The sequence below is a fragment of the Hipposideros armiger genome, unplaced genomic scaffold (assembly GCF_001890085.2).
Source record: "Hipposideros armiger isolate ML-2016 unplaced genomic scaffold, ASM189008v1 scaffold_1370, whole genome shotgun sequence".
NCBI lineage: Eukaryota > Metazoa > Chordata > Mammalia > Chiroptera > Hipposideridae > Hipposideros > Hipposideros armiger.
In genome coordinates this window covers 200735-228606 of record NW_017732720.1, presented here as the reverse complement: position 1 = coordinate 228606, position 27872 = coordinate 200735, and the positions used below count along the sequence as shown (strand labels likewise).

The window sequence follows — 27872 nt, the reverse complement described above, 5'->3', positions numbered from 1 at the left end:
GGGCAGAGGCAAGGGAGGAAATGGCCCACCCTCTCTGCCTCTCTCTTCTGTCCAGGGCTACCCGTTGCTAGGTCGTTGCTCTTGCCCCCCTGAAGCTTGAGAAGCCTGCTGTGTGCCAGGCCTGCCCTGGCCCTGCCAGGACCCCTATCCCTTCCCACAGCCAAGAGGGGCTGGAGAAAGGGTGTCAGGGAAAGGGGGACTCGGGGAGCTACAGAGGGCAGCCTGAGCTTGCCAGAGACGACCTGAGGCAGGGAAAAGGATGCGCATCTGCAAGGATGAAGGACATGCGACAGACAGACTGACGGACAGGCAAGCAGACCACATATGAGGAGGACGCCAAAGTTTTCCTGTATCCTCCAGCCCCTGTGCCTCCACCCAGAAGGCTGAGGAAAAGCCACCCTTGGCTTTGGCTTCCTCCTCTTCATCTCCCCTCAGACCTGAAGCTGTCAGCTTGAGAATACTCAATGGCTCCTCCCAGGTCTTTCTCCCCCTTTTAAAAATCATTATGACTTCACAGTTCGGCCCCAGCTTGGCGCCAGGCTAAAAGGGAAGCTGCTGGGGAGCGGGGAGCAGGGCAGCCTGCTTCCACTCCTCCAGCTGGAGAGTTAGAACCTGGACAGAACCCCTCAGGTCCTCTCTGGGCAGCAGCAGCAGCCCCAGCCCCTCCTCAGCACACGGTTGCGCTCTCGGAACCCCACTCCAGCTGCCGGAGACTGTGCCTTTAAATTGCTGCTTTTGGAGGGTGCATCTGGGGGGAGGTGGGAGGGAGAGAAACAGCTTCCTACCAGTCTCCCTCCTCCCTCCCCTCGAAGACGCTCCAGGTTTTCGAGAGTGATTGCTGCCCAAAGAGAATCTCTTCCAGCTCCCGCTGGCAGGCAGGCTGAGGCCCTCCGGGAACCCAGAGAGCCACAGCAGGAGCCGGTAGAGTTATCGGTGTCGGGATCATTTCCAAGGGAAGAGTTCTGGCCCCTGACTGGCAACGGCTGGGCAGAGGAGAAGACAGCAGGGAAGAGGGGAGCGCTGCCCAACTCCTAGCCCACCCAGCTGCTTGCGACCTGACCAAGTTGGAGGAAGGCTCTGTACTTTCAGCGGTCCCCACAGGATATCTCCTCTCACCTTGGCAGCCAGGCTGAGAAAGAGCTCCAGAGTCCCCACGGAATGACAACTTGTGTCCCTGCAACCCTCTCCATCCTTCTCCTCTGGACCCTGCCCGGGCAGGTCTTCCTCAGGTGAGCTGAGTGGGGGTGAGAAGGAGGTGCATGCAAACTCTGGCTGGGGACAGCAGAAGCCTCTGGCACAGTTTCCTCTAAGTTTGCAAGAAGCCCACAGTCTGGAGGGCTCCAGGGTAGGACACATCTTTCCCCAATCAGGATCCAAGAGCCTTTCATGAAGGATGCCAAGGCCCTGGAGCTGGTGGGAAGGCTTCTGCTTGGATGGGAGCTTTCTGGGCCAGGGGAGGGGCTAGGTGGCTGAGTCCCAGAATGGAAGCCATCTGTCCTACCATCCAACTCTATCTCCCTACCATCATGGCCACACATGGCTCCGATCTCTAAAAATGACACCAACATCTACCAGCTGCCCACCCAAGAGGCTTCAAGTAGCAGGGATGTTTGCCCCCCAAAAAACCATCAGAATGAAACTGGGCTGACCAAACCTTGGCCCTCTGCAGTCACCCTGCCTGTGCACACATGGCTGCTCACTGTCCCTGGAGGAGCACTAAGTGGCAGTCATTGCCTGGCCTTGAGGGGCAAGACATGCTTTGGGATCCCTATATATGTCCCACAACCCGTTCCCATCAGACCAGGAGCCAGTCTAGGTGGACAGGGTGAGCTGAGGAGGAAAGATGGCTGTGGCTTGGGCTGAGCTAGTGTAAGAAGAATGCCTCCCAAAGTGGGGGAGGGCTGAGGGCCAGCGCAGTATCCTCTTCCTCCTCTTCATTTAAGGAGCACCCCAGGACTGCTTGCCTCTGAGGAGCCTCCTGCCTCACTGCTTACAGAGAGTGGCTGGCAGGCAGGCAGGGATTCAATGCGTGGAGGGCAAAAAACTTCTGACAAGTGAAAGGCAGCCCAAAGTGGAATGGCAGCTCAGCTGGAGTTGGTAGGAGGATGCAGGCTGAAGAAGGCACCCAGCTGGGCCTTGCTGGCCCTCCTGGAGGGGACGCTGCCTCAGGGCCCAAACTTCAGTGTCAGCGTTCCCACTTGGGCAATTAAAGCAAGGCAGGCCCTTAGAAAGTCTTGAGTCCAAGTCCTTTTGTTGTACATATGGAAACTAAGACCTACAGAGGGGGAGTGACCTGTCCAAGGTCACTCAGGTACCCAGGAGCAGAATCAGAGCTCTTTCCCTCCTCCTCCCCAGGGCCTTGCTTGCCTGAGCAAGATTTTCAGCACTGGAACCACCCAGGTCTGCCAGCGTTTGGGACTTCCCAGGAATGAAAGGGAGGAAGGAGTGGCTGCACACAGTGATTCTGCTCTCAGGTCCACAGACAAGGTAGCCCCAGAATAGAAAGGCTGCAACAGAGGTTAGGGCCCAAGACAGTTAATCTCACAGCCTGTGCCAGTGTCCTGGGGCTGGGGCTAGCGGGAGAGGTGACCCGAAAGTGGGGCTGAGGAGGGTGGCAAGGGTCAGGTTGCTTTGTGTGCAGGTCCATGTGGCCTGCCGGGTGGCAGATGGCCAGTTGCCAGCAGCAGCATCCAATTGGTGTGGACAGCCTGTGGTGAAGCCACACACTTCTGCCTGCTCCAGCACCACCACCAGCCTCCTTGGAGTTTCCGTCTCCTTAGGCCACGGGTTCTGGCAGCCCCTGCTTGGGGCCAAGGTGGCCTCTGTTCCCAGGGTAAGGGATTCCTTCTGCTCACAGAATTCAAGGAGGCAGAGCTTTAGGAGGTCAGGGTGTGGCTGCCACTGACCCTGTCCCACTGTGGTTCTCTGGCAGCCCACCCCATCCTGCTTGCATCATGGTGTTGTGACAAATGGATTTCATTTTGAAGTCAATAGGTCTGGGTTTGAATCTTGACTTTACCATTTACTAGCTCTATGATCATGAACAAGTCGCTTCACCTTGCTGATTCTCTCTCTTCATCTATATAATGGGGATAATAATATTAGTATTTACTGAGAGGATTGATGTGAAAACTAAACTAGATAAGGTGAGTAAAACATTTAACATGGTGCCTTAGCTTTTTTTTTTTTTACTTTATTGGGGAACAATGTGTTTTCCAGGACCCATCAGCTCCAAGTCAAGTCGTTGTTTTCAATCTAGTTGTGGAGGGTGCAGCTCACTGGCCCATGTGGGAATTGAACTGGCAACCTTGGTGTTATGAGTCCATGCTCTAACCACCTGAGCCAACCGGCTGCCCGGCAATTTTATTATCTTATCCTTTACTAGTGGGTACATAGATTTACTGGAAAAGAAGAACTTGCTGGCTCAAAGGAGACTTGGACCCAGAAGGACAGCAGTCACCTTGCCTCTAGCCCCACAGTGCAGCAGTGGGGGAGTTAGCTCTAGCCCTTGGAGCAGAGGTGATGGCAGGAGGAGCAGGAGTCCAGCCTGAGCTCAGCTTTGAGCCCCACCCCTGCACTCAAGGCTTTCCTGGGCTCCTGGTCCCTTCTCTAGCTGTTGGCTGGTAAGCAGACAAACAGGCATGTGCAAAGGGCTTTGCTGCTCTTAGAGGGAAACTTGTCAGGAGAAACTGGGGTTGGCCTCCAGGCTAGGCCAAAACATACTGGCTCTTTCCTCAAAACCAAACCATTGGGGGGAAAACATGAGAGTTGGCCTTATCAGCATGGCCGCCTTACTGTGAGGCTTTCCTATGCTCCTAGGGCCCACATATTTTGTTGCCAAAGCAAGTTTACCTGCCTGCAGCTGCTACAACCCTGAACTACAGTTCAGCTCAAACATAGCTTCCTGCTGGAGCAAAGGCGAGAAGCCAAGCCTCCCTCTCCAGAAGCTGGGTCTTAGCTCCTGAGCAGCTCAGCATGAAGGCCAAGCAACTAATACCGACTGTCAAGGATGCAATTATCCCTGAGCTCTTCCCATCCTTGCTTAGGCCAGATGGGCAAAACATCGCCATGGCCACACTGTTTCCAGTGAGCTGTCACTCTTTGAGTACATTCAAGGCACGTTCAGAAAGAGAACACTGGATGAGGCCTTAGCCTTGGGTCTCAGTCCTGATCCTGTCAGTCACCAGCTCTGAGACATTGGGCAAGTCAGTCCTCTTTCAGTTTATTTATTTACTTATTTATTTACTAACTTACTTATTTTAGAGTCCACATATAAGTGAGATCATACAATATTTGTCTTTCTCTGACTTATTTCACTTAGCATAATACCCTCTAGGTCCATCCATATTATGGCAAACAGCAAGATTTCATTCTTTTTTTATTGCTGTGTAATATTCCATTGTATGTATAGTTTGTGTGTGTGTGTATGTGTGTGTGTGTGTGTGTGTGTGTGTGTATATAGATAGATAGATAGATAGATAGATAGATAGATAGATAGAGAGAGAGAGAGAGAGATATCTAGGCTGCTTCCATATTTTCACTATTGCAAATAATGCCGCAATGAACATAGGGATGAATATATGTTTTCGAATTAGTGTTTTATTTTCTTCAGATAGATACTCAGAAGTGAAATTTATGGATCATGTGGTAGTTCTACTTTTAATTTTTTGAGGAAGCTCCATTCTCTTTCCCATAGTGGCTGCTCCAATTTACAATACCACAAGTCGCCCCTCCTTTGGAAGCCTCAGTTTTCTCATCTGTAAAATGAAAATAATAGTCCTCTCCCCCATCACAGTGAAAACGGTGAGGATAAAAAGATATACTATATGTGAAAGTCATTTTCTAGGACTAACTGGTGAGCCGCCATGTTAGCTTATGGCTGTTTCTGTTCTCATTTTGCAAATGGGCACCAAGAGACCCATCTTCTCCCATCCTCCTTCCTGATGGGGAGACCAGACAGAAGTTGTTGGGCCAGGGAAAGATAAAGGCAGAATACAACTGGCCTCAGACTTCTTCATCTCTCCTGTCCAGGGTGGCCTTGGCAAAAGAGGAAGTCCAATCTGGGACCAAGGGATCCCAGCTTATGTCTCCCTCTGATTTCTTGGACAAGCTTATGGGGCGAACATCTGGATATGATGCCAGGATTCGGCCCAATTTTAAAGGTAAGAAGCACTCCTCCTACAAAACCCCTCCTTGGGCCGGCTGAGTGGCTCAGTTGGTTAAGAGCTCGCTCAAGAGTTTGGGCTCTGAGGAACAGGGTCCCTGGTTTGATTCACGGCCCAAGCTGAGCTGCCGCTGAGCTGCCAACCGGTGGCAGGATGGCTTAGCTAAAAAAAATTAAAAATAAAAAATAATTTTTTTAAAACCTCTCCTTCCCCACTCCTTTTAGGGGACACACTACTGAGCCAGCCCCTATTGCCTGCCCCAAAGATGAGAGGTTGGAGATACAGGACTAGCTCTTATAGCTCCGAAGAAGCCTCCCCTTCCCATGGCCCATGGGTCTATGTAGCTGGTTCTGTCCTCTCCCAGAAGTCCTCTGGTGTCAAGCTCAGGGAAGGAGTCCTGGAAGCTGCTCCCAGCCTCCTGGAATGCCCTGCCAATATGGCTACGCTTTGCTACCTTTAGGCCCGCCCGTGAACGTGACCTGCAACATCTTCATCAACAGTTTCAGCTCTGTCACCGAGACTACCATGGTAAGGTCTCCCCATTCCCCATTTCCACTCTGGTGTGAATGGGAGAAGCCCTCCAGATAGCAAGCCTTTTCTCCCTATGCTGTCCTCTCCCAGTTTCATGGTCATGGCCAAACCCATGGTATGTGTGAAGTTGGTCAGTAAGAGGAAAGTTTTCCCCAGCCCAGGGTCTCAGTGGCTAAAGGCAGACAAGCTTAAGTGGCAAATGGTCCAGTCTGGGAGGTAGCTTAGTGCAGAGCACAGGCTTTGGAATCAGGCAAACCTGTGTTCAAATCCTGACTCTGCCATCGAATAGCTATGTGACCTTAAGCAAGTTACTTAAATCTCTCTTTGTCTCAGTTTCCTCAGCTATAAAGTGGGGGTCATAACAGCACCCTCCTCAAAAGGTGAGTGTGAGATTTAATTGAGATGGTGCACATAAAGAAAGCACGTAGCAGAGAGCCTGGTGCATAGTAAGCACTTAATAAATGTCTTTTCCCTTCCCATCTTTGCCATATCAGCCAAGGCAGGCTCCTTCCCCAGTGGAAAATGCCCATTGCCTCTGAAATGTGCTTGCAGCATTTCTTCCCCGTGGCCCCACGGTCCATGTAAGCTTGCTGGGCCCCTGGAATAGCACTGCCTGACGGGCCCATCTCTGCACTCTCCTAGGACTACCGGGTGAATGTTTTCTTGCGCCAGCAGTGGAACGACCCACGCCTGGCCTACCGAGAATATCCTGATGACTCACTGGACCTTGATCCTTCCATGCTGGACTCTATCTGGAAACCAGACCTGTTCTTTGCCAACGAGAAAGGGGCCAACTTCCATGAGGTGACCACGGACAACAAGTTACTGCGCATCTTCAAGAATGGAAATGTGCTGTACAGCATCAGGTGCACTGGGTGGGCAGCCCGGAGAGCTTGGGTCAAGGGCAAGAAGCCAGATGAAGGCTGAGGGGTGGGAGGAGTGTCCCCTGTGTTGTGTTGGGCCCCAGTAAGCTGACATCACTTCTTTCTTATGGTCCCGGCCAGGCTGACCCTCATTTTGTCCTGCCCGATGGACCTCCAGAACTTCCCCATGGACATCCAGACCTGCACGATGCAGCTAGAGAGCTGTAAGTGTTCCCAGAGAGTCACAGAGAAGGCCTGGGATCCCAGCAAGTCAACCCCATTCCGTGATATTCCAGACAGGAAGAGGGCATCCAGAGCAGGGAGGGACTTTGCCAAGCACACAAATCAGTTCTTGGCACAGATGAGACAAGAAACCAGGGCTCACTAACACCCAACCCAGTGTGTTTTCTCATCCCCATGCTATTTGCTGGCCTGGATGTTCTGTGGGGCTGGGGAATGGGAGGGCCCCAGTCCTAGATATTTGTGTTGATTGTGGGTGACCATTTGAGGGGCACTTCCTCCGACCCAAGGTACGTTCCCTCTCACAGTGCCTGAAGTAATTCTACCTCAACTCCCGAGTTAAGACATTCGAGATGCCCATAAAATGGTCAGAGTTGGCGGGGATGGGGTACACTTTGAACACTGATACCTCATGAAAACAGATAACTTTGGTAGAGACGTGAGAGAGGACAGTTCTAGGCATAGGACAGTGGCCAGGATGGCAAGGTCAGCCAAGAGCTACTCTATGGCAGATGTGCCATACTGCAGGGGTTTCCCCAAGTGCAGAGAAGCTAAAGGACAAGGCTGAACCATCACCTATGCCTACTCCTTTGCCATCTTCTGGGTGAGATCAGGAGACATCCATTCAGTCCTCAGAGAAGTAGGCTCATGTTTCAAGAATATAATAACTTTGATGGATAGAATGTGTCCGATGTGGTCAACTTTCTAGAGTACATAAACCACTTTCACATCCAGATTCCCATTACCCTCTCGCAACAACTCTGAAAAGTAGGTAGAGCATTTTACAGAAGTAGAAGTGACTTGCCCAAAGTCACACAGCTACTCTGGGTCAAGGCCCTACTCTGGATGTCTGTAAGCCTTGGTGTTACTGCTCTGATTTCTACCTGACATGTATGAATATTGTCATATATGTGGCAGGAGCCTTCACAAACTGCTAGCTCTCTGTGAGCAACTTGGCCATGTTCTGACCTTAGCTCTCAATTTGCCCCAGTTCAGGGCCGTAGCTAGGAGTCTGTGGTGTGCACATTGTCCCATGCATGACTGGCAAGGTATAAATAGCTCTCTCCTCTGGGGTGAGGAAGCAGAAGCCCTGGCTCTGAGGCTGGCTCTGCTCTCAACAAGTGGTCGGTACACATGCATACTCCATTGGGTTTGAGATGTGGCAGGAGGTCCCCAACTGGGTTCCTTGACCTCTTTCAAATTTTGTGACCTGTTTTCTAGGTCTGCCAGAATACTTTCTCTTTGGGCTGTTCTCAAGCTTGAAACTAGGCAGGATAGAAATCTAGAATCTTTCTGATTTACTCACTTAGGATGGGCGCATGAAACAATTGACCAAGTACCCTCTTCAGAAAGGTTGCTTTTTCCAAGATGGGCATGGAACTCCTAAAATGCAGGCCTTACTCCTCATCTGTTCTTTCCTGCCAGTTCTAACCCTCTCCCTACCCCCACCCAACACCCACACTCTGCAGCCCTGTTCCATCTCTGTCACTTTCAGTTGGCTACACCATGAATGACCTCATGTTTGAGTGGCTGGAAGTTGCTCCTGCTGTCCAGGTGGCGGAGGGGCTGACTCTGCCCCAGTTTATCTTGCGAGATGAGAAGGACCTGGGCTATTGTACCAAGCACTACAACACAGGTAAAAACTCAGGAACTTTACTGGCCGTGAGTCACAGGAGGGTCTCCAGATGGGAGGAAAGGGAGCAAGACAGCCAGCCTCTGTAGAAGGTCTGATCTGTGCCAGATGTGGTGCTAAGTGCTTTATGTGCCTGATCTCATTATGGTAGGGGTTATCAGCCCCATCTTTCAGAAAGGGAAAACTGAGGTTCTAAGAAGTGAAATCAAGGGTCCAAGTCACACAGCTAATAAATGGCTGATTTAGCATTCAAATCCAGACTTGTCTAGTTCCAAAGCCCGTGTTCTTGTGCCTGTCCCATGTTGCAGAGCAAATGGGCCTGTGCCAGTGAGTGGCAGGAGTGTGCCACCTGTATTGAAGCCAACTTCGTGGGGAAGGTGGAGATTCTACATCTGGGAGTAGTCAGTGGCTGCCCTGGTCGGCTTCTTGTCCACACCTCCTACTGTTGCCACCTCTGCCCAAGTCCCTTGAACTGGTTTGTTTTCCCAGGTGTGAAACATGGGCCAAGAAGTACAGAGGGGCTGCCTGAGCATGTGCCCCCTGCTGGGTCCTCATTTCCCTTGGCAATCTGGCTGCAAAGAGCTATGACCCTGAGATAGAGGCCACAGGTGAAAGAGGGAAGATCCTGGGTACCCCCTAATCGTGTGCTGACATGCTTTGGGTGCCGCCCTAGGAATATGCATGTTCGTGTATGTGGGGGTGCAGGGAGTGGGGAAAGGAATGGGCCACTGAACTTAGAAAATGCTGGTGGGGGTGGCCGGCAGAGTGCCTCAGATGGTTAAGAGCTCGTTCAAGAGTGTGAGCTCTGAGCAAACAGCAGTTCGATGCCCGGTCCGAGCTGAGCAGCCGCTGAACTGCCCACAGGTGGCAGGATGGTCAGCTAAAAATATAAATAAATAAAATAAAATTCTGGTGGGAGTGGAAATTGGTATAGCCTTTATTTGAAGTGGTGGCGGAGGGGGGTGGGAGAGGGCAGGGGACATGGTAATTCATACATAGGTCAGAGGTTTTCAAACTTTGGTGTGCCTAATATTTCCCTGGGGAACCTGTTAAAATGCTAATTACTAGGCTCCACCTCTCAGAGATTCGGATCTGCATTTGAACAACCATCCTGAGGCTTCTGATACAGGTGGTCCAGAAACTTTAATCTAGAAGCTAAAACGTTTTCCCTTCCTATTTATCCAGGAATCCTCACGCCTTGGAATTTATTATAAGGAAATATTCTAAAATGTCATATTAACTTTAGACCTTAAGAAGGTTCCTTGGTAACTGTTTGTACTGGCAAAAACTTGGAACTGTTCTGAATATCCACCAATAGGGCAGAGGTTAAGGAAATTACATAGTGCATCTGCTTGGTGGGATATTATCCATATTTTAAAAAGGATGCTTTTAAGTTGCTTATATCAACATGAGAAAGTACAAGTGGAAAAGGCTTAGATTCGAAGTTGTATAGTATACACAGAATGATTACATTGTGGTAAAAGAAACAAATCAAAAGCATGTGGTTAAAAAGCCTGGAAGGAAAAAAAAAACCTAGAAGGAAAAAATAAAAAGTATTTCTAAAGTGTGATACTTTGGATGAGAACAAGACTTTGGAGTCAGAAGTGAACTTGAATTCTGGCTCCAACACTTACTAGTTGGGTGCTCTTGAGAAACTTGACTTGATCTCTTCCAGCTTCAATATCCCTATCTAGAAAATGGAAAAAAATAAGTTTACCTGCCCTAAAGAGGTGCTATAGGATTTAAATGAGACTAAACTATATAAAGTCAGGGCACTTGGTAAGGGCTTGGTAAATGTCAGCTTATGAAGATTATTATTCCTTCTCTATTTCTCACTTTTTTTCTGTACTAAACAAGTGTGAATGTTGTCATTAAAAACAAAACAGCTATTACCAAAAAAAGAGGGTGGGGGAGAAAGAAAGGAAAGAAAGAAAATATGAATACCTAGCAAAAAGCATGCCATGGCTAAAAGCCCTGAGTGAGGTGAGGCGGGGTGGACTCAGGGAACAGTAGGAGATCACAGCATCACACAGCATGTCAAATCCAAAATCAATCATTGATGAAATCACTAGCTTTGAGGAATTAGACATGCCTGATAACAGCAAGCCTAGGCCAGAATAAAATACCAGTATATACATCCTCTGCTTTTTGCTTTGGTTATCTTGAGCATCTGCTTCTGGGAGAAGTCTGAGCTAGTGTTTTCTTAGCCTCGGGGTACGGGAAGCAGGGTAAAGTGAAGGTGGCTGGCAGGGGAGGCAGAGCACTGGTACATGCACCTGGAGCCAATGCACTTTTTGTTGGTGGACTAGAATGCTGATGCCTGATGCTCTGTGGGAACCTGCTGGCAACTTGCTGTCCAGAGCTAGTCTCTGTTGGACATTGCTTCCAAATGTTTGCTCTCCAGCTGCTCTTATTTGCTTAAGACACAGGCAGTGTTTATTTCAGTGAATCGTTGTTGCTAGAGAGCTTCTGGGGCACCAGCAAGCTCAAGCAAGGCTCCTGAGATTTGAGCAGAGTCTAAGCACATTGCTTTGTTAATATTTATCATAGTACCAGCTACCTATGTGCTCAACCCCTCAAATACATTATCTCATTTGATTCCCACAATAACCTGGTAACGGAGTTGATTATTACTTTGTTTTACAAGCAAGGAAACTGAAACTCGAAAAGCTTAGCTATGTTACCTGAGGCCACATAGCCAGTAAATGGAAGGTTCAGGATTCAAACCCAAGCATTCTAGCTCTGGAGGCCTCCTGCTCTTAATCCTCTTGCTGTGCTGTCATGTGGAAGGCCTTCTGCTGGAAACTAAAGTGCTGGGAACAGGAGGTCAACTCCTTGATGGCTTCTCCAAGAGCTTCCTTCCAAACATACATTTGGTGTTCCCTGGGGCCATTTTGAAAGGCTTCCTTATTGGCCCAGCTGAGGTACTCAGAGGCTGGCACTCAGAGATGAGACTGCCCTAGTCCTGCCTCTCAGGCTCAGTTGCAGGCTGGGGACCTTGGGCCTCATACCTCACCTCTTTCATTGCAGGGAAATTCACCTGCATCGAGGTCAAGTTTCACCTGGAACGGCAGATGGGCTACTATCTGATTCAGATGTACATCCCCAGCCTACTCATCGTCATCCTGTCCTGGGTCTCCTTCTGGATCAACATGGATGCCGCCCCTGCCCGTGTGGGCCTAGGCATCACCACCGTACTCACTATGACCACTCAGAGCTCTGGCTCCCGGGCCTCTTTGCCTAAGGTGAAGAGAGAGGCAAGGGAACTTGCTTGCTATAGAGCTTCCCATTTCCCATCCATCCCCTCTTTCTTCCTGCTCACTATTTTTCTTTGGAGTGGAGATAAAGTAGAGCCATTGAGCAAGAGCAAGTGGCCTGCATTCGCTCCTCCTGCCCCAACATTCCCTAACAGTGTGGATGCTGGGGTTGTCTGGCTAGGGAATGGGTAGGGAAAGTGCCCGATTTACTTTGACTTTCAACAGGAAGTATTCACATGTCCAAGATCAAAAGACTTAGCGAGTAGAAAGTCCCCCTCCCTCATGGTACAGATGAGGACAGTACAGCCCAGAGACGGAATGACCTTCTCAAGGTCATGACCCCCCCCCAAAACAAAGAAATACAAGGAGTTTAAACCAGCACCTCCAGCACCTGACTCTCACTATGCCAGAAATCAGATACTATTACAAAGCGCTCTAGAGACAATCTCTGTTCTTTTGGAATGAGAAAATGTTGAGGTAGCAAATAGCAATTAAATTCAGTGGACTTGGATCATATGGGGCCTGGTGATGTTTTGATTATGCAAAGATTTGTGCTAATGGGACTGGGCCAGGTTCTCCCTTCCTCGTCTCTTAATACAGGGAATTTAGAAGTCACCTCAAAGTCCTTATAGTCAGCAAGCCTCTGAGAAAATCAGAGAGATAACCCATTCATTTATTCTATAAATATTTATTGAGCATGTACTATGTACCAGGCACTGTACTAGGCCATGGAGAAATCATGGAAAGCAAAAGCAATACAGTTCCTTGTGGATCTTACAGTGAACACATTCCCTTTGCTCTGATTTAATGGGAACCAGGCCCTGTGATCTCTCATTCCCCAGTGCTTATTCCTAAGAAGATGTTTACTGGGGATTTAAACAGCGGGTAATCTGGACATAGATGGTGAATTTACCAGTTTGCTATATGAGGCTGAATAGTGGTTAAGGGGAGGAGATTAAATTTGGGCAGATTTTGGTTTAAGTCCCAGCGTCATCAATTCCTAATGGTGACTTTAGGTAAATTTCTTAATCTCTCAATCTCCTCTCCTGTGGGAATAAAAGTATTAACCTCCTCCTCAGGGCTGTTGCAAGAAATAAACTGACAAAGTTCAGATTATGATCAAGTGTCCCAGGGGAAATTGTCAGAGATTTTTTTCCTATAAATGTGTTTCCTAAATGGACAGGGGTATTGAGAAGGGGCTGTGATGGCCGGCCGTGTTGTGGTAATGGCCTTGTATGAAGGCCAGAAGCAGAAAAGTAGTTCAGACCTAGGAACCCTGCCTTAGTTTATTGCCACTGCCACACAAGAATATTCTTCTCTAACACAGGGAGGTGCTGCGATTTATGCCTGATTTTTGCCAAGAGAACTTCCTTCTCCAGCGCCCTCCTGTGAGCAAGCACAGTCAATCTGCTCCCAGGAATCACTTTGTTTCCTCATTTGGAAAAAAAAAGACTTTGTTGGAGGGTTTTGTTTTGTTTTTGCAGTATTTGGTGCCTTCTCATCAGATTTTGATGACCTTTTTGTGGCCTCATTGGCAAATAAGCAAAATCTGTAGGCATGCACCACAAACTAAATAGCTTCATTGACCAGTCCCACGGAGCAAGGGACTGAGTAAGTCAGGGAGCTTCTGCTCACTGTTTGATTTGTGCAACATTAGATTTGGTGGGAGCCCCAAGGGAAGAGGTGGGGCCAGGTCAGGGGCTTCTGAAAACCACACCAATCCCACCCCCAGTACAACGCTAGTGTCCAGGACGAGAGAAGCAAAGGCTCACTTTGTAAGAGAACTCAATGGAATGGCCATTCCCTGGGAAACCACTCATTTCCCATAATGGGACTTCCGAAGGCACCAATCACTGTCTCTTTGCCAGGCTCTTGATCTATACAACTGCAGGTTTTTTGCTGCAGGATGGGATGGCTAAATGGAAGTTTCTACCAGGGACTGACAGATTAGACCTAAAGTCTCAGCATTTGGAGGAGGGACCCAATTTTCTCAACATCCTGTACTCGAAATTACCCATAGTTCTTAGAGCAGGTAGTAGAAAGGAGGGCAAAAAGAGCAAACAGAAGCCAGCAGACAAATACATTGCTAAACCATCAATCCAGCCATCCATCCACCTACCCATTCATCCATCCATCCATCTGTCCGTCTGTCCATCCATCCATCCAAAAACTATTTACTATTTTACTATTTTTACTGCCAAGCACTTAGCTAGGCATTGGGGACTGAACAGTGGACATGATAGAAATTGTCCCTCCCATCAAAGAGCTCAAAGTCTAGTAAAGGAAATGGCCAGTTGTATTCTATGGATGCTAAGAAAGCGTAGATAACCTGGGTACATATAGCAGAAACAACCAACCCAGACGGGGAGGATTAGGGAAGGCTTCCCAGAGGTTGTGGTATATAAACTGAACGTTTAAGTAAAGTTAATTGAGGTAAAGGAAAAAGACAGAGAGAGACTGGGAGACTACTGAAATAGTTCACCATGTCAGGGTCATAGATTGCAAGGGGTGAGATTAGGCTGAAGGAGTAGACAGGGACTACAGAGATGTCATGCTAAGGGGAGTATAGACTGCATCATAAGGATAATGGAGAGCCAAAGAAGGATTGGTAGCAGGGGAGTGATATGATTAGATTTATATTTTGAAAACAAAACTCAGGCTGCTGTTTAGAGAACACATTGGAGGTGACAAGCATAGATGCAGGGAGACCATTTAAGAAACTGCTGCAGTCCTTCAGATGTGCTAGGTTAGTGAGTGGATGGGTTTCCGAGATATTTGTGATGTATTATTGACACACTCATTGTTAACAAGACTTTTTCCTGCTGCTTAAAGTGTCCTTCTCTTTTGATGGTTCAAGGCCTTTATGGAGCTCCCTTGTCATTACTTCATTGTTAAACTTTATGGCAATTACTTGACATCCCTGGGGGTGCAGTGGGACTGGGAGATGGTGAATGAAATAGGATGCCCTCTTTGTCGTAAGGCAAACTGGAAACACCAAAGGATGCTTAATCAGGGTTGCCTAGCAACCCACCACCACCATCTACCTCAGTGAAATTGCCCTAAAAGAGATAGAGCAGGATTTCACAACCTTAGCACTGTTGCCATTTTGGGCAAGATAATTCCTTGTTGTGTGTGTGTAGTGGGGGGCAGGGTGTCCTGTGCATTGTAGGATGTTTAGCAGTGTCCCTGGCCTTTACCAACTGATGCCAGTAGCTACCCCTCCAAAAAACTGTGCAACCAAAAATGTCTCCAAACATTGCCAAATGCTCTTGCAGGGGGAAACGGGGTGTCATCCTGGGTTAAGAACCACAGAGGTGGAAGGTTTATCCAGTAAGACCTGCTCCTTACCTGGAGTCTGCAGTATTTTCACTGTCCAACATAGCAGAAGCTGGTGAAAGAGGTTGTCTGTCATCAATTCTGCTCCAGCTGGGAGGCCACCTAGGGTGAATTCAGCAGCTCAAAACTATGTAGGGAGTCAATCTAGTTGAGGAGGTGAAAGGACTTTATAAACCTGAGTTCTGAACCCTCTCGTGGCCTCACCCAGCCATAACCCTGTTGCAGGAGAGGTGAGTGTTCAATCTTCGGAAAGGAAACGAGAGAGAAAAGTACTTAAGGGCTGGTAGTGAAAGGAGAGCACTGAGGACTGGATAGGCGGGGCCAATGGTGCGCCTTGAAATTAGAGAAGTTTCCATGGTGGCGCTCCCTTGGGATCCCTGCCTGTTACACTCTCCAGTGTGGGAGATGAGGCCCTGGCTCACCACTGAGCTCAATTCCTCAGCAGGGCTTCTCACAAAGAGTAGCAGGAAAAACCATAGGTTCAAGGGGAGAATAGGAGGGAGGAGGGACAGGAAGGAACTCCTAGTTGAGTTCCTTGAGACTACAGTCTAGGTAAATGGCAGTGCCATTGAATTGAAAGCCCAGAACCCCCACCCCAAAATTACGCCTTCTCACTGTCTAAGGCTTTTCCTCTCTAGGCCTCAAGTGTCCTCACGTGTCTTACATGGAAATAACGAACGCTGCCCAATTACCACCGTGACGGTGAGGACCCTAAGAGATAACAGAGGGCCAACGAATGCAGCGTTCATGTTCATTGCTGTTTACTGAAAGAATCAGAAGATAAGAATGGAAAGAATAAGAAGCAGCAGAATCAGAAACAGAAGTACAAAAAGAAGAAAGGAAGGAAGTAAAAGAAGTGTAAGGGGGAAAGGCAGATGCGAGTGGTGGGTGGAGAGTGCAGAGTGGTAAAGGATGATGGGTAGCCCGCCCTCTTTGACATGGCCTTCAGACAATGGGACAGATGGAGGAAAGCTTCTTTAAAAAGCAGAAGAAATTCAGGATAAAACTGAAAAACAGCAGGCAGTTGATATGGGCTGGCAATCCACTGACTAGGCCGTGGAAGGACTCAGAGAAGGCTGACTGCTCTGTTGGTTGATGTTGCAGGTGTCTTACGTGAAGGCAATTGACATCTGGATGGCTGTGTGCCTTCTGTTCGTGTTCGCCGCCCTGCTCGAATATGCTGCTGTCAATTTTGTCTCACGTCAGCATAAGGAATTCATAAGACTTCGAAGAAGGCAGAGGCGCCAACGCATGGTGTGTATAACTAGGAAGGGGCCTGGTTCTTTCCCCCCACCACTCTCCTTCCTCCCTACTACTCCTCCCCCAAACCAAGACCCAACCTGAGGCTGCAAGGACTAGGCAGGAATCTTAGATCCTAGCCCCAGGCTGGTCACAGATAAGCTAAATACTTCAACCCCTTTGATTCCATTTCTTTATCTGTCCAATGGGACATTAATCCCTGTAAGGCAGTCTAGTGGAGTGATTAAGAACATATGCATAGTGCCTGGTACATAATAAACACTGAAAAAATGTTGCCAGTCTTAGAACCTTATCAAATTAGTCAATATGAGATTGCTTTGAGAATTAGTAATGGTTGCTCCTGGCTCTCCCCCCACCCAGGAGAAAGGTACCACCAGGTTGTCATATACTGATTGGTGGTTAATAATTTAAGAGTCAGGCACTGGTGCTTTTCTAGGGGAACATTATAAAAGGGCTCCCATAGCTAAACTGGAATTAAAAAACCACCACTTGCCTCTTCTGGCTGTTGGATTTCTTCACCTTGATCTTCACTGGGGGCATCAGAGTTAGGTGTGAGCTGTTGTTCTCCTTCACTCTTGTTTGTTAACCCCATTTCTTCTACAGTAGAGTGATCACCTGGGGAAATTGAGTAGGGATTTGTCGTCATGACAACAGAGGCAGTTTACCCCCTTGCCCAGATAATAGGTGCTAGGCCCGTTGTCATGGCAACAGAGGTGCCTGGGCCACTCTCACAGAATCAAGTGTGCCCAATTATGAGCAAAGCAGAAACCCTTTGCTGAAGCACATACTGGTCACTTAATCATGAAGATACAGAGCTCTAGTCTGTCTTGACCCCTGACTCCTTGTTTTCTGCCTAATCTGGAAGCTCTGAGGCCAAAGGGGCCAGCGCATATGACCTCTGGGGGGAGGGGAGAAAACAACGACCTGAGCTCCAGCCTGTCCCACTCTATCACTAAGGCTGTTCTCTCCTTCTAACACCCACTTCCTGCCTCAGCTGCTCCTGGGGTACCCCTGCCATATGTCCTCACTAAATACATCTCACAAACTACCTCTGAGATTTCATGTCCCTTGCTAAGGATCCTTTCTGCTGAGGGCAGGGCTCCTGTCTCATCTAGTGGTTTTTAGAAATTTATCAGTTCTTTTTAAAATTTTTATTAGAATTCATTTGAACTAAACTGACGACATATGTCAGGGAGCAAGATCTCAAATGCTCTGCAGAATAACAGTTTTGCATTTTCTTTTGTGCATTTAAAATTAAGGAGGGAACATAAGGAAGAGTACATGGAGGTGGGGGAAAGCAAGATGGGGATTGGATTAACAAGGTTATCTGCTCTCTTGAGGGTGGTTATGGCTTATTTCAAAGGTGTATTAACCTAGATGCACAGAAACAACTGGACAAGGCTTCCTTAAGGCAAAGATAAACCTTTCACTAAAAAAGTTGTATGCCTGGGGCGTGATGACCCACCATGAATCACCTGCCCAGTTAGGAATTTACGATCAGGTGATCCTGTGAGGTTACTGTCCTTAAAAGCCCCTTTTTTTATCCCTAGTTCCCCCTTTTGGTCATAAATCAATTCAAAGGATGCACTGATGACCAACTTTTTGATTGGATAGTGTGGTCTCAGTGCTAGGAAGGCTCATTCTTAGAAGTCTCAGTATGGACCTTGTCTTGTTAACCATTGGGGATAGGGCAATACCGTAACTGTGGGATCTGAGTTGAGGCCCAATATTTCCCAAAAAGGGAAGGGCAGATAAATGAAAGGCAGTCAGGTCGTAGGGCCTTCATTATGGAAAAACTCTGGATCATTACTTTTTTTTTTTTTTTGGTTTTTTTTTTTAATTGGGGAATTGGGGGGATGGGAACAGTGCTGGGGAATTGGGGAAAGGGGAACAGACAAGTTGCTGTCCTTTTCTTCTTCAGTCTAGTTGTGGAGGATGTTGCTTCACTGGCCCAAGTTGGCACCATCATTGCGCTCTTCTCTGGCGAGGCACATCAGTCGCCGGCTTCTGGACGGCCGCTCACGCTGGCTGCTGGCCGCTCACGCTAGCCCATGGCAACCCACTTCAGCAGGAGCTGCAGCCTATGCCATCGCCGGCGACTCACGGCAGCCCAGCTCCAGGTTGAGCTGCTGTTCAGCATCTTAGCTGTAGAGAGCAGTGTCACTGGCCCTCATATGTGGGATCTGAACCGGGACCCTCTGGCGTCCCAAGCGAGTTCTTAACCATCGCGCCACTCGGCCGGCCCTGGATCATTACTTTTCTATGCACTATTGTGATCCAAGTTTTGCCTTCTGTCTCATTTTTCTGTATTTGGCATCTAGTATAACATTTACATAAGCCATGAAAAGAGTATTAACATTTACCCTGTTCATGTTCAGTAATCATAAACATGAGCAGACAGGTAAAGACAATCAAACAAAATGTATTCTGAGTTCAATATCAATCCACAGAAATTTGTGGATTCTTGCCTGGCTTTAATCCTTTATTTGGGCCCTGGGAAGCACGCCCTCTAGTGGAAAAATCCATAACTGCATCTCCTTGAGTAGGACCCATTCTTCAAAAGACCTGTAAGCCCTCCTTATTCCACGCTAAGGGTTGGAAAAAATATAGACTTGGCAGAAGATCAAGAGTAAGCTAATTGCCTCTACCCTCTCTTTAGCTATGTCAAACCTGCCTGCAGGTACCAAAATCTTATCATTATAGGAGTTTTTTTATCTTGATGCTTTCTCAATGCCTACCGTGGAAAAGAAGAGCAAACCACCAACCAGTTACAGTTCTTTTGCCAGCTAAATTGCCTGTATGGGTGTCCCAGCAACAGAAGACAGCTGCAGTTACTATAGAGGCACTCCAGGTTGACACTTGTCCCACCACTTCCCCTGCACCTATCCAACCCTCAATTGCCCACAACCTATCCTGGTTATATATAGGTTGATCCTGACTTTATAATGAAGTCTGTCCTAACCAGTGCTCAATTATGACAAAGTTTTAACAGTGGCAGAGCCCTGCTTAGGCTCCTGGATCCTGCCTGTGAGTGGGCTTGGCTTATTAGTAGTAGAAATAAAACCTGAAAATCAAAACCTGTGCCATTAGTCCATGCTCCTTTTCGAGTTTCCTAAAGCCGTTGCTATCCCAGTGGAATGGTACTGGGGATCCTGGAGGACTCCAAGCAGGCTGGAAAAGTTTATGCAGAGTCAATCCATTTCTAGAACTTCTCCCTGGGCCCTGCTGTTCCAGCTAGAGAATCACAAGTCTTTAGTCTGAGAGGAGCCCTTTTAGGGAAGGGAAGAGAATCCATATGATTTTCAGGGAGCCCTTAGCCAAGAGCAAGGTAGGAGTGTTCTAGGGTCCAGTCAGCTGTTTACCCAGCTCTGAGCTTAATCCTGTTCTTCTCCAATCTGCCTTCAATCACCCATCTCTACTGCATGGGTCTTCTTCCATGCTACGATCTAAAGTAGTTTCACTTTTTCCCATATATTTCTGCTTTTCTCTCTCTTTTTGTTTATAACCTCAACGGGCCCTAGCACCAGGCTCTGCACACAGCAGCCATGGAACTCAATTCACCATTCTTTACAGGCTGACTTATGAGGGCTCTCTTTCAAGCTGTACAGAAAGGAAGCCTTGCCATATCTATAGAATACCTTGAGAAATGGAAGACATTTTGAAATGCTGCCAAGTTCTCTCAGGGCCTTGGTCCCAGAATGCTGCTTGCTCCTCTTCCTCTCCCAACACCCTCCCCCATTCTCCAATCTCTTCTCTTTACTTCAGTACCTATCACTCTTTCTCATCTCCACACCTCACCTTCCACACTGTGTGTCCCCCCCGCCCCACCAGCTTGGTTTTGGAATATCTTCCCTCTCTGGCTCCCCAGCTCTCCTCCCCTATAGATAGTTGCAACAAAAATTTTCTATTTCAACAGCCATTGGAAGCCACAATGTGGTGTTTAAGTCTCCATTGTCCCTCCCCAACACATACACACACACACACACACACACACACACACACACACTCAACCCAGAATCGGACCTAAATAGATAATACCCAAATCCAGGACCCCCACCTTTCGATTTCAGGCCACTCATCTTTGCTCCCCCAATTATAAATGGTATAACACGTTAAATAAAAAAAAAGCCAAGAACCGCTTACTCTACTAGCCATATTTTCTCTCCTGTGTGAAATGACATTTTTCAGTCTGGGCAATATTTTCAAATAATTCCCTTTAGATTTACTGTGATTGCAGAAAAGGGGAAATAACTAGATCTATAGAAACAGCAATTGGATTCAACTTTCTCTTTCGGAGCATCTTGCAAATAAATTATTCCATGTTTGTGTCCCCTGGCTGGGGGGCTTAGGGGATCATGATGAGCAGTGGGGAATGGGGGAGTCTGAGGGACCCTGAACTGGAAAGCAAAACAGAAAATCATCTTATTTTTATGCCCCCCTCCATTTTTCAATTACTTGAGACATATTTTGTTTGCCTCTGGTTCTTCATCTCTGAAATGGGTCCAGCACAACCTGTCATGTAGAAATAGTGCAGAAATGAATTTGAGAATACAGGTGAGGTGAGCCAGGGCCTTTGGTGACTGAGGTTATGTGAATAACTTTGAGGAGAGAGCTAAGGCTGCCCCACTACAACAACTCAGAGTCAAGCAAAACCGCAGTACTGAGCTGCCCCTGACCTACATATGTGCAACTTTCTCCACAGAGACTGGCAAAATCAAGGATTGGGTAGCAAAGCTCTCTGGTGGGCAGACTTAAGAGAGATTCTTCCCTATGCCAAAGGTGGCACTCTTTCTAGCGGCTGAAGGACATCAAGACATTGCGCAGGTGCGGGGCAAGGAGTAATTGTTTTTCCTGCTGAGCACTTTGTAACTAAGATTCTCTTCTGCGTAGACTCCTCAGTTTGAGACCTTGAGAGGATACTGGCTTTATGTGAACAAAGCCATTTCCTGTCCTATATTCTGAAGCATGTGGCTCATTAGACCATTCATTCATTCAACTGATACTTACTGAGTGCATACTAGATGCCAGACCCTGTGTTGGGCACTGGGGACCCAGCATTGAACAAGACCAATTATCTTCCCAAGTTTGTACCATGAGCCCACAGGAAGCAGAGAAAGAGAGGAATCTGTTGGCGACTCTCTGGCCTGAGCTTGCCTGCCCCTGATGCCCAGTGACAGGCTAGGCCTTATGATGATGTAATAATCAAGGGTCACTGGGACCCACCAGACCAACCTCTCATCTATGGAGACACTTTTCAATGTGTTACCACAGCTGCAGAAGTCCCATTATAAGGACTCTAACTGCACAGCATATGTAAAATCTATTTTATCCACATTTTACACGTATGTATATCTATGTCACATCCATTCAATATGCAAATACCTTATTCTGTTTTAGCACTGAAAGTCCCCAATCTCAGGAAGCCCTCAGTCCTGGGCAAACCAAGAAGGTAGTTGGCATCACCTGTAAGGAGGCATTTCACTTCAGGCGATTTCTTAGATAACTGAAGCTTTTACTCTTATAAACATCAACACTTTAAAAAAATACATAACCATCTTTGAAAGAAGTATTTCTAGGTTCTGGTATATACTTACGTGTCTTCTAATTTCAAGCTATGAACTATCACTTCCGATTACAGTGTGTCCTTTAGAAGTAGACAAAATTAAGCATGTTTGGGTTGTACATAAACTAAGAGTAAATAGGCTCTGAGTAGGGGCCTGGAGGACTCTTATATGAGTAAAGCCCTCTCTATTGAACACTCAGGGGCTTTGGTTCTCTCTCTCTCTCTCTCTCTCTCTCTCTCTCTCTCTCTCTCTCTCTCTCTCTCTCCTTACTTCCTGGCTCTCAGCTGTGTTATAGCTACTTAAATAGTCACCNGATTGCCATAAGCATTAGTTCTCTAAGTCTCACTGAGTCCCCACTCAGTCCCCAACCTCTGCCATGTTAACCTGTTGGCTGATACCCATATTAGACATCCCCAGCTTACAGAGGAACTACCCCGGAGATTTAGGTCTTTTGCAGGCTCTTAGTGCCCTGGAAAGTCTCCCTAACTGAGTCTAGGTAAGGCAAAGCCTTTCACCAGAAATATGAAGCCATCAAGTGTGTGATCAGTATGAGGCGTTCCCTCCATTGTAAACTCAATTAAGGCAGGAAAAAACGGTGTTTTTCATCTGTAGCTAAGAGCACAGCACTTTAAACAATGTAGATGGGCAATAAATGCCAGCTGAGTAAACTGCATGTGTGGAAGGAAGTGCATTCGGCACTACTGCCAAATCTGTCTGGTTACAAAGACCAATGGGTGCATTTGCTTGTGTTTTTGGAGGAGGGAGTGGCGGGGTGGTGGTGCAGGGACAGGTAAGGAGAGAACACGAGTCCACAAGATAATTGGGTGGCTAGGGCTTGGGGTAAGCTGAGGTTGCAGTTCTCTGTGTTTTGTTGGTTTGAGTTGGTTTTTGTGTTTTCAAAAGTCAGGATTGTCTAATGATTTCTTCATTCCAAAATCAAAATGTTTTAAAGGTTTCCCTTTGCCCATAGATGTAAGCACAATCGCTTCAGGCTGGCTTTCACCTACCAATATTGCCTCATTTCCCTCGCATTCATTCACACATTTTTGTGAAACACCTACCACACTGTGACAGGCACCATAACTAACTACAAGGGCAACACAGTGGAAAAGAAACATAGCTGCTACCCTCAGAGGGATTGTATTCTGGTGGGGAAGACAAATTTGGACTACGTTCTTGGAGAAGAGTAAACTTGAGAAAATGTGGAAGTACTACGGAAATATATAAGTGGGGGACTTCACTAGTTGTGGTAGAAGTGGGCGAAGGGGATATCTTGGAAGGCTTCCCTGAGACAGAGATATTTAAGATATGGCCTGAAGGAAAAGTAAGAGGAAGGGAAGCAGGAAGGATGGAAAGGGAGGCCAAAAAGAACAAAGGGATTAGGGACAGGAGAGTTGTTTGTTTGTTTTTAAGAAAATTTATTGGGGAATGTTGTGTTTTTTCCAGGACCCATCAGCTCCCAGTCAAGTTGTCCTTCAATCTAGTTGTGGAGGGCGCAGCTCAGCTCCAAGTCCAGTCGCCCTTTTCAATCTAGTTGTGGGGGGCACAGCCCACCATCCCATGCAAGAATTTAACCAGCAACCTTGTTGTTCAGAGCACGTGCTGTAACCAACTGAGCCACCTGGACAGAAGGGCTGTAAAGAGGGAAATGATGGAACAGGTTTGCATTTTGCAAAGAACACTGTGAGTGCAGTGTGAAGAATAAATTGTAGGGAGACAAGAGTAGGTCATTAGGTGAAAACAGTAGTGGCTTAAAAAGCAGAAANTCTCTCTCTCTCTCTCTCTCTCTCTCTCTCTCTCTCTCTCTCTCTCTCCTTACTTCCTGGCTCTCAGCTGTGTTATAGCTACTTAAATAGTCACCTGACTATTGGATAAGTGAACTTTGTGTAGTCTGATACATTACTTAGTGCTTTTATAAAATTTACGTCCTCAGTGTTAATGTGTTCATCATAATGCATGTATTACAGATGAAAGGGATATGTATTGCGTAACAAATGTTACCCTAGATGTACTGACCCCCTATGTCGAAATCTGCTGATTTGCAGAGGAACACATGTATCTGCACTAGAGTAATCAGCTTTACCTTAATTTGGATAACCCACTAGGTTATTAAAACTTTTGGAATTTTCAGGTTTGAGTCGAGATAAACAATTTTTAAAAGGATACTGTGTACAAGGAAAATTAATTCTGCAGCTCTTGAAAGTCATTAAAGTCAAGTTCAGCAAGTCTAAAAATCTCAGCTGTGCTTTCTAAAGGTTTCATTGTTCTGTTTATTCTGTTTATCATTCAGAGATAACTTGACATTGAGATGTTCCTCCCCCAGTGAGTTGGCACTTCACTGGATTTTAATAGCTGTAAATGATGTTATGCATTTTAAAAAGACAGCTCGGGGCTTATCTGCAAATGGAATCATAACATACCATAGGTACCCCGTGTGGCTGCTTAGCACACAGGTATCTCATGAGTAGTTTTGTGGCCATTAAAAAGCATGCAATGGGCCTGTGTACCCAGATGTCTCGTCTGCATAGGCTCGCCTGTGAGTTATTTGTGTGGCCTGGTCTCTGTCCCTCTGCCATAGAGGTGTGACCTCAAGTTGTGCCTTTTCTTCCATGTAAATCTAGGAAGAAGATATCATCCGAGAAAGTCACTTCTATTTCCGTGGCTATGGCCTGGGTCACTGCCTACAGGCAAGGGATGGAGGTCCGATGGAAGGTTCTGGCATTTATAGCCTCCAGCCTCCAGCCCCTCTTCTAAGTGAGGGAGAAACCATGCAGAAACTCTACGTGGACCGAGCCAAGAGGATTGACACCATCTCCCGGGCTGTCTTCCCTTTCACTTTCCTCATCTTCAACATCTTCTACTGGATAGTCTATAAAGTACTACGGTCAGAAGATCTCCACCAGGCACTGTGAATAGGGTGGGGGCTAGAGTCCAGCTGTTGGCTTCCTGCTTCCTACTGGGTGGGCTTTCCCACTCCGGTAGATTCCATCAGGAGCTTGGACAGTTCCTTCCTGATCTCACACTCAGAACTTCATCAGCAAATCCCAAAACTATGTGGGTCTACAGTGCACAATGCCAATGGTGACTGTACTTAGAAAGATGGTTTGACTACCCTAATCCAGATTTTCTCCATGCTATCCCACTTCTCTTGATAATAAAGTTTGGCCATGTTCCTGAGGCCAGGATGACCTTCCCTTGCTAGAGCCTCTCTGTTTTCCATTTCTCCAGTGGAGAATATTTAGACCACTGCTACTAGATTCTGGCATTTCTCATTTTAATCTGCACCACTCTTTGCCCTGCCACCTACCACCCTGAGCCTGGCCTTTACTGTGCCCTCTGTCTCTCTTACCGCAGGCCCAATTAGGGAGTTTTTTCCATCCACAGACATTGCCCTGTGTGACCCAGTCAGGTTTCCTTCACTGTGGGAGGAAGGCAAGTTGAAGTGTTCCCCACCTCTCAGCAAGGTTGGAACAGTCATGGGCTGCACTGGAGTAAGGTGTTGCTATATGACCAAACAGAGAGGTCTTCAAGTCTCCTAAGATGCTCAGCACTGTCAGAATGGGGTCAGAATTTTAGACTCTCAGACCACCCTTCCAGATCCACCTGAACTTCCTTGTCTCGGAAATATGTGTTTTATTCCCTAACTACCATGGTAGCAGAGCATGTTTGGCTGCTGGGGAGTATAAAAAAAATGCTTACTATTTAAGAAATGTATTCGATGATGCTAGAAAACTTTCAAGAAAAGTGAAATCCAAGGTAGTAGGACCCAGGAAGAGTAGAATACAGAAACTATCCTCACAGAGTCTTTTGTTGGCTGGGGTTTCATTTGCTTCTTATTTTTCTCCAAAGTGTATTTCCCAGGACCCCTCATTTCTTTTTTTTTTTTTTAAGATTTTTATTGGGGAATTGGAGGGATGGGAACAGTGCTGGGGAATTGGGGGAAGGGGAACAGACAAGTTGCTTTCCTTTTGTTCTTCAGTCTAGTTGTGGGGGATGTTGCTTCACTGGCCCAAGTTGGCACCATTATTGCGCTTTTCCTGGGCGAGGCAGATCAGTCGCCGGCTTCTGGATGGCCGCTCACTGAGGCTGCTGGCCGCTCACGCTGGCTGCTGGCTACATACGGTAGCCCATAGCAACCCACTGCCACAGGGGATGCAGCCTACCCCGTCGCCGATCACGGCAGCCCAGCTCCAGGTTGAGCTATTGTTCAGCATCTTAGCTGTAGAGGGCAGTGTCACTGGCCCTCGTATGTGGGATCCGAACTGGGGCCCTCTGGCCTCCCAAGCCAGTTCTTAACCATCGCGCCACTCGGCCGGCCCCCCAGGACCCCTCATTTCTAACCTGCCCTTCACCTTCTTTTAGTGAGCAAATAATAGCACCATCCAACCCTGTCCAGGATAAAGTGGGCTTCAAGGTTCCCGGGAGGAACTAGGCATACAGAGGACCCCTATCCTGGACAAACATTGACTTGGCCAACCTCAGGGTAGTAGTTGTAGGAGCTACAGAGCCATAAGTTGAAATTATTTCTTAACCCTTCTCTTGCTTCTCTTCTTCTTCCATAGTGAGGAGGGGTAGCAATCAGTTGAAGCTACCAGAAATGTTAGAATAGAAAAGGTGTGGAAGTGTCCGTTTCAGGCCTGACATACTACTGGGATATGGGGAAGCATGGGCCTAGTACACTGAGTCCTTTGAAATGACCCAACTGTGAGGAACTGAAAAAGGGAAGATAAAAGTGCAGAGCTAACAGCTGGAAGACAGAGGTGATCAAATGATCTCTTGAACATCTTGACCTTTTCCCTGGACCCTAAATAAATAACTATGTAAGTCCAATCTCTCTCTCCCTCCCTCCTTCTCCCTGTCTCTCCCTCTCGCTTTCTCTCTTAATCTGTCTACCCCTTCCTCCCTTCCCCCCTCTCTCCCTCCCTTCTTCTCTTCCTCAAAATGGTGTTCTAAATTGAAAGTCAATAAATCCAGTGACCAATGCAAATCCTATAGTCAAACCAAGAGCTCAGCTTCCTTTTTTTTCCCCCTATTCTCTTTTTGGCTGTTTCCCACTCACTGAGATACTTCTCTCATTCTAGGCTGACCAGGGCGGCTGGACCAGAAATTAATCCTACTGACAATATTAATTATGATTTTGGTGCCAAGGAGATTCAAAATTAAAGGTCTGGCTTAAGGGGGGAAATTGAATTGAGAGGGCAGAGAGTCCCTGTTTTCCCATTTCTGCCCAGGTAGTGCCAATCAATGGGAGGCCACAAGCAATACCCCTTTGAAAGAAGCAGAGAGTATCTCTTTGATACTCTCTATGGCGAGGCTGGGGTGTCAGGCTGCTGCAGCCCGATGGCGGGGGTTGCAGGGGGTGGAATATGGAGATGAGCTTATTGCACAGAGCTCTACTTGTTATAGATCTTGTCCAGATGGGCCAACTGCACAAATCTGCCCTGTTGGAAGTCTCAAGAACAATGCCCAGAGACAGCTACAGCACTGAGCAATAGAGCCTGCCCAACTGGAACTCAGCTCAGGGCATCAGCTGGTGCTGGGAGCCAAAGAAGTCAACGTACCAATCAACATAATAGCCCAAAGGAGTTCACAAAGCTACTCAGAGGCAACCCCAGGTGGACAGTACTGTCCCTTCCCATCAGAGCCCCCAAGTGGAGAAGGGAGACACATGGTGTCAGAATCAGGTACAAATGGCTTTCATTTTCCTCACCCTTCCCACACATGTATTGGAGAGGGGAGGGATGCTGGCTCCCACTGGAAGTATCTTATACCTAATAAATCCATTTGATCATGAAATTCTTGAACTTGGACCCTTCTCACCACAGTGAGTTTGTAGGAGGTGATATGAGAGACTCACTTGGAGGTCACTTCCATTTACCCTCATTCTTATAGTACACACCCCCTCCAGAGACCCACATTACTTTCTGCCTGGATTACATATGAAGAGATTTTGAGTTTTAAAGCAACATTTTTTCCTAAAGGAGAAAAAACTTCCTATATTAATAGAGTGTTTGGGGTGTTTT

General features: G+C 47.3%; 1 protein-coding gene across 1 annotated transcript; it reads left to right on the top strand.

The window, feature by feature from the left end:
* Positions 1 to 687: 687 nt before the first annotated feature.
* Positions 688 to 25029, top strand: LOC109377350 (glycine receptor subunit alpha-4). Its single transcript, XM_019633687.1, has 9 exons — positions 688 to 1229; positions 5032 to 5162; positions 5626 to 5693; positions 6339 to 6562; positions 6701 to 6783; positions 8295 to 8435; positions 11463 to 11677; positions 16130 to 16279; positions 24471 to 25029. The coding sequence occupies exons 1-9, from the start codon at positions 1159 to 1161 to the stop codon at positions 24759 to 24761; spliced, it is 1374 nt and encodes a 457-aa protein (XP_019489232.1). The 5' UTR covers positions 688 to 1158; the 3' UTR covers positions 24762 to 25029.
* The last annotated feature ends 2843 nt before the right edge of the window (positions 25030 to 27872 follow it).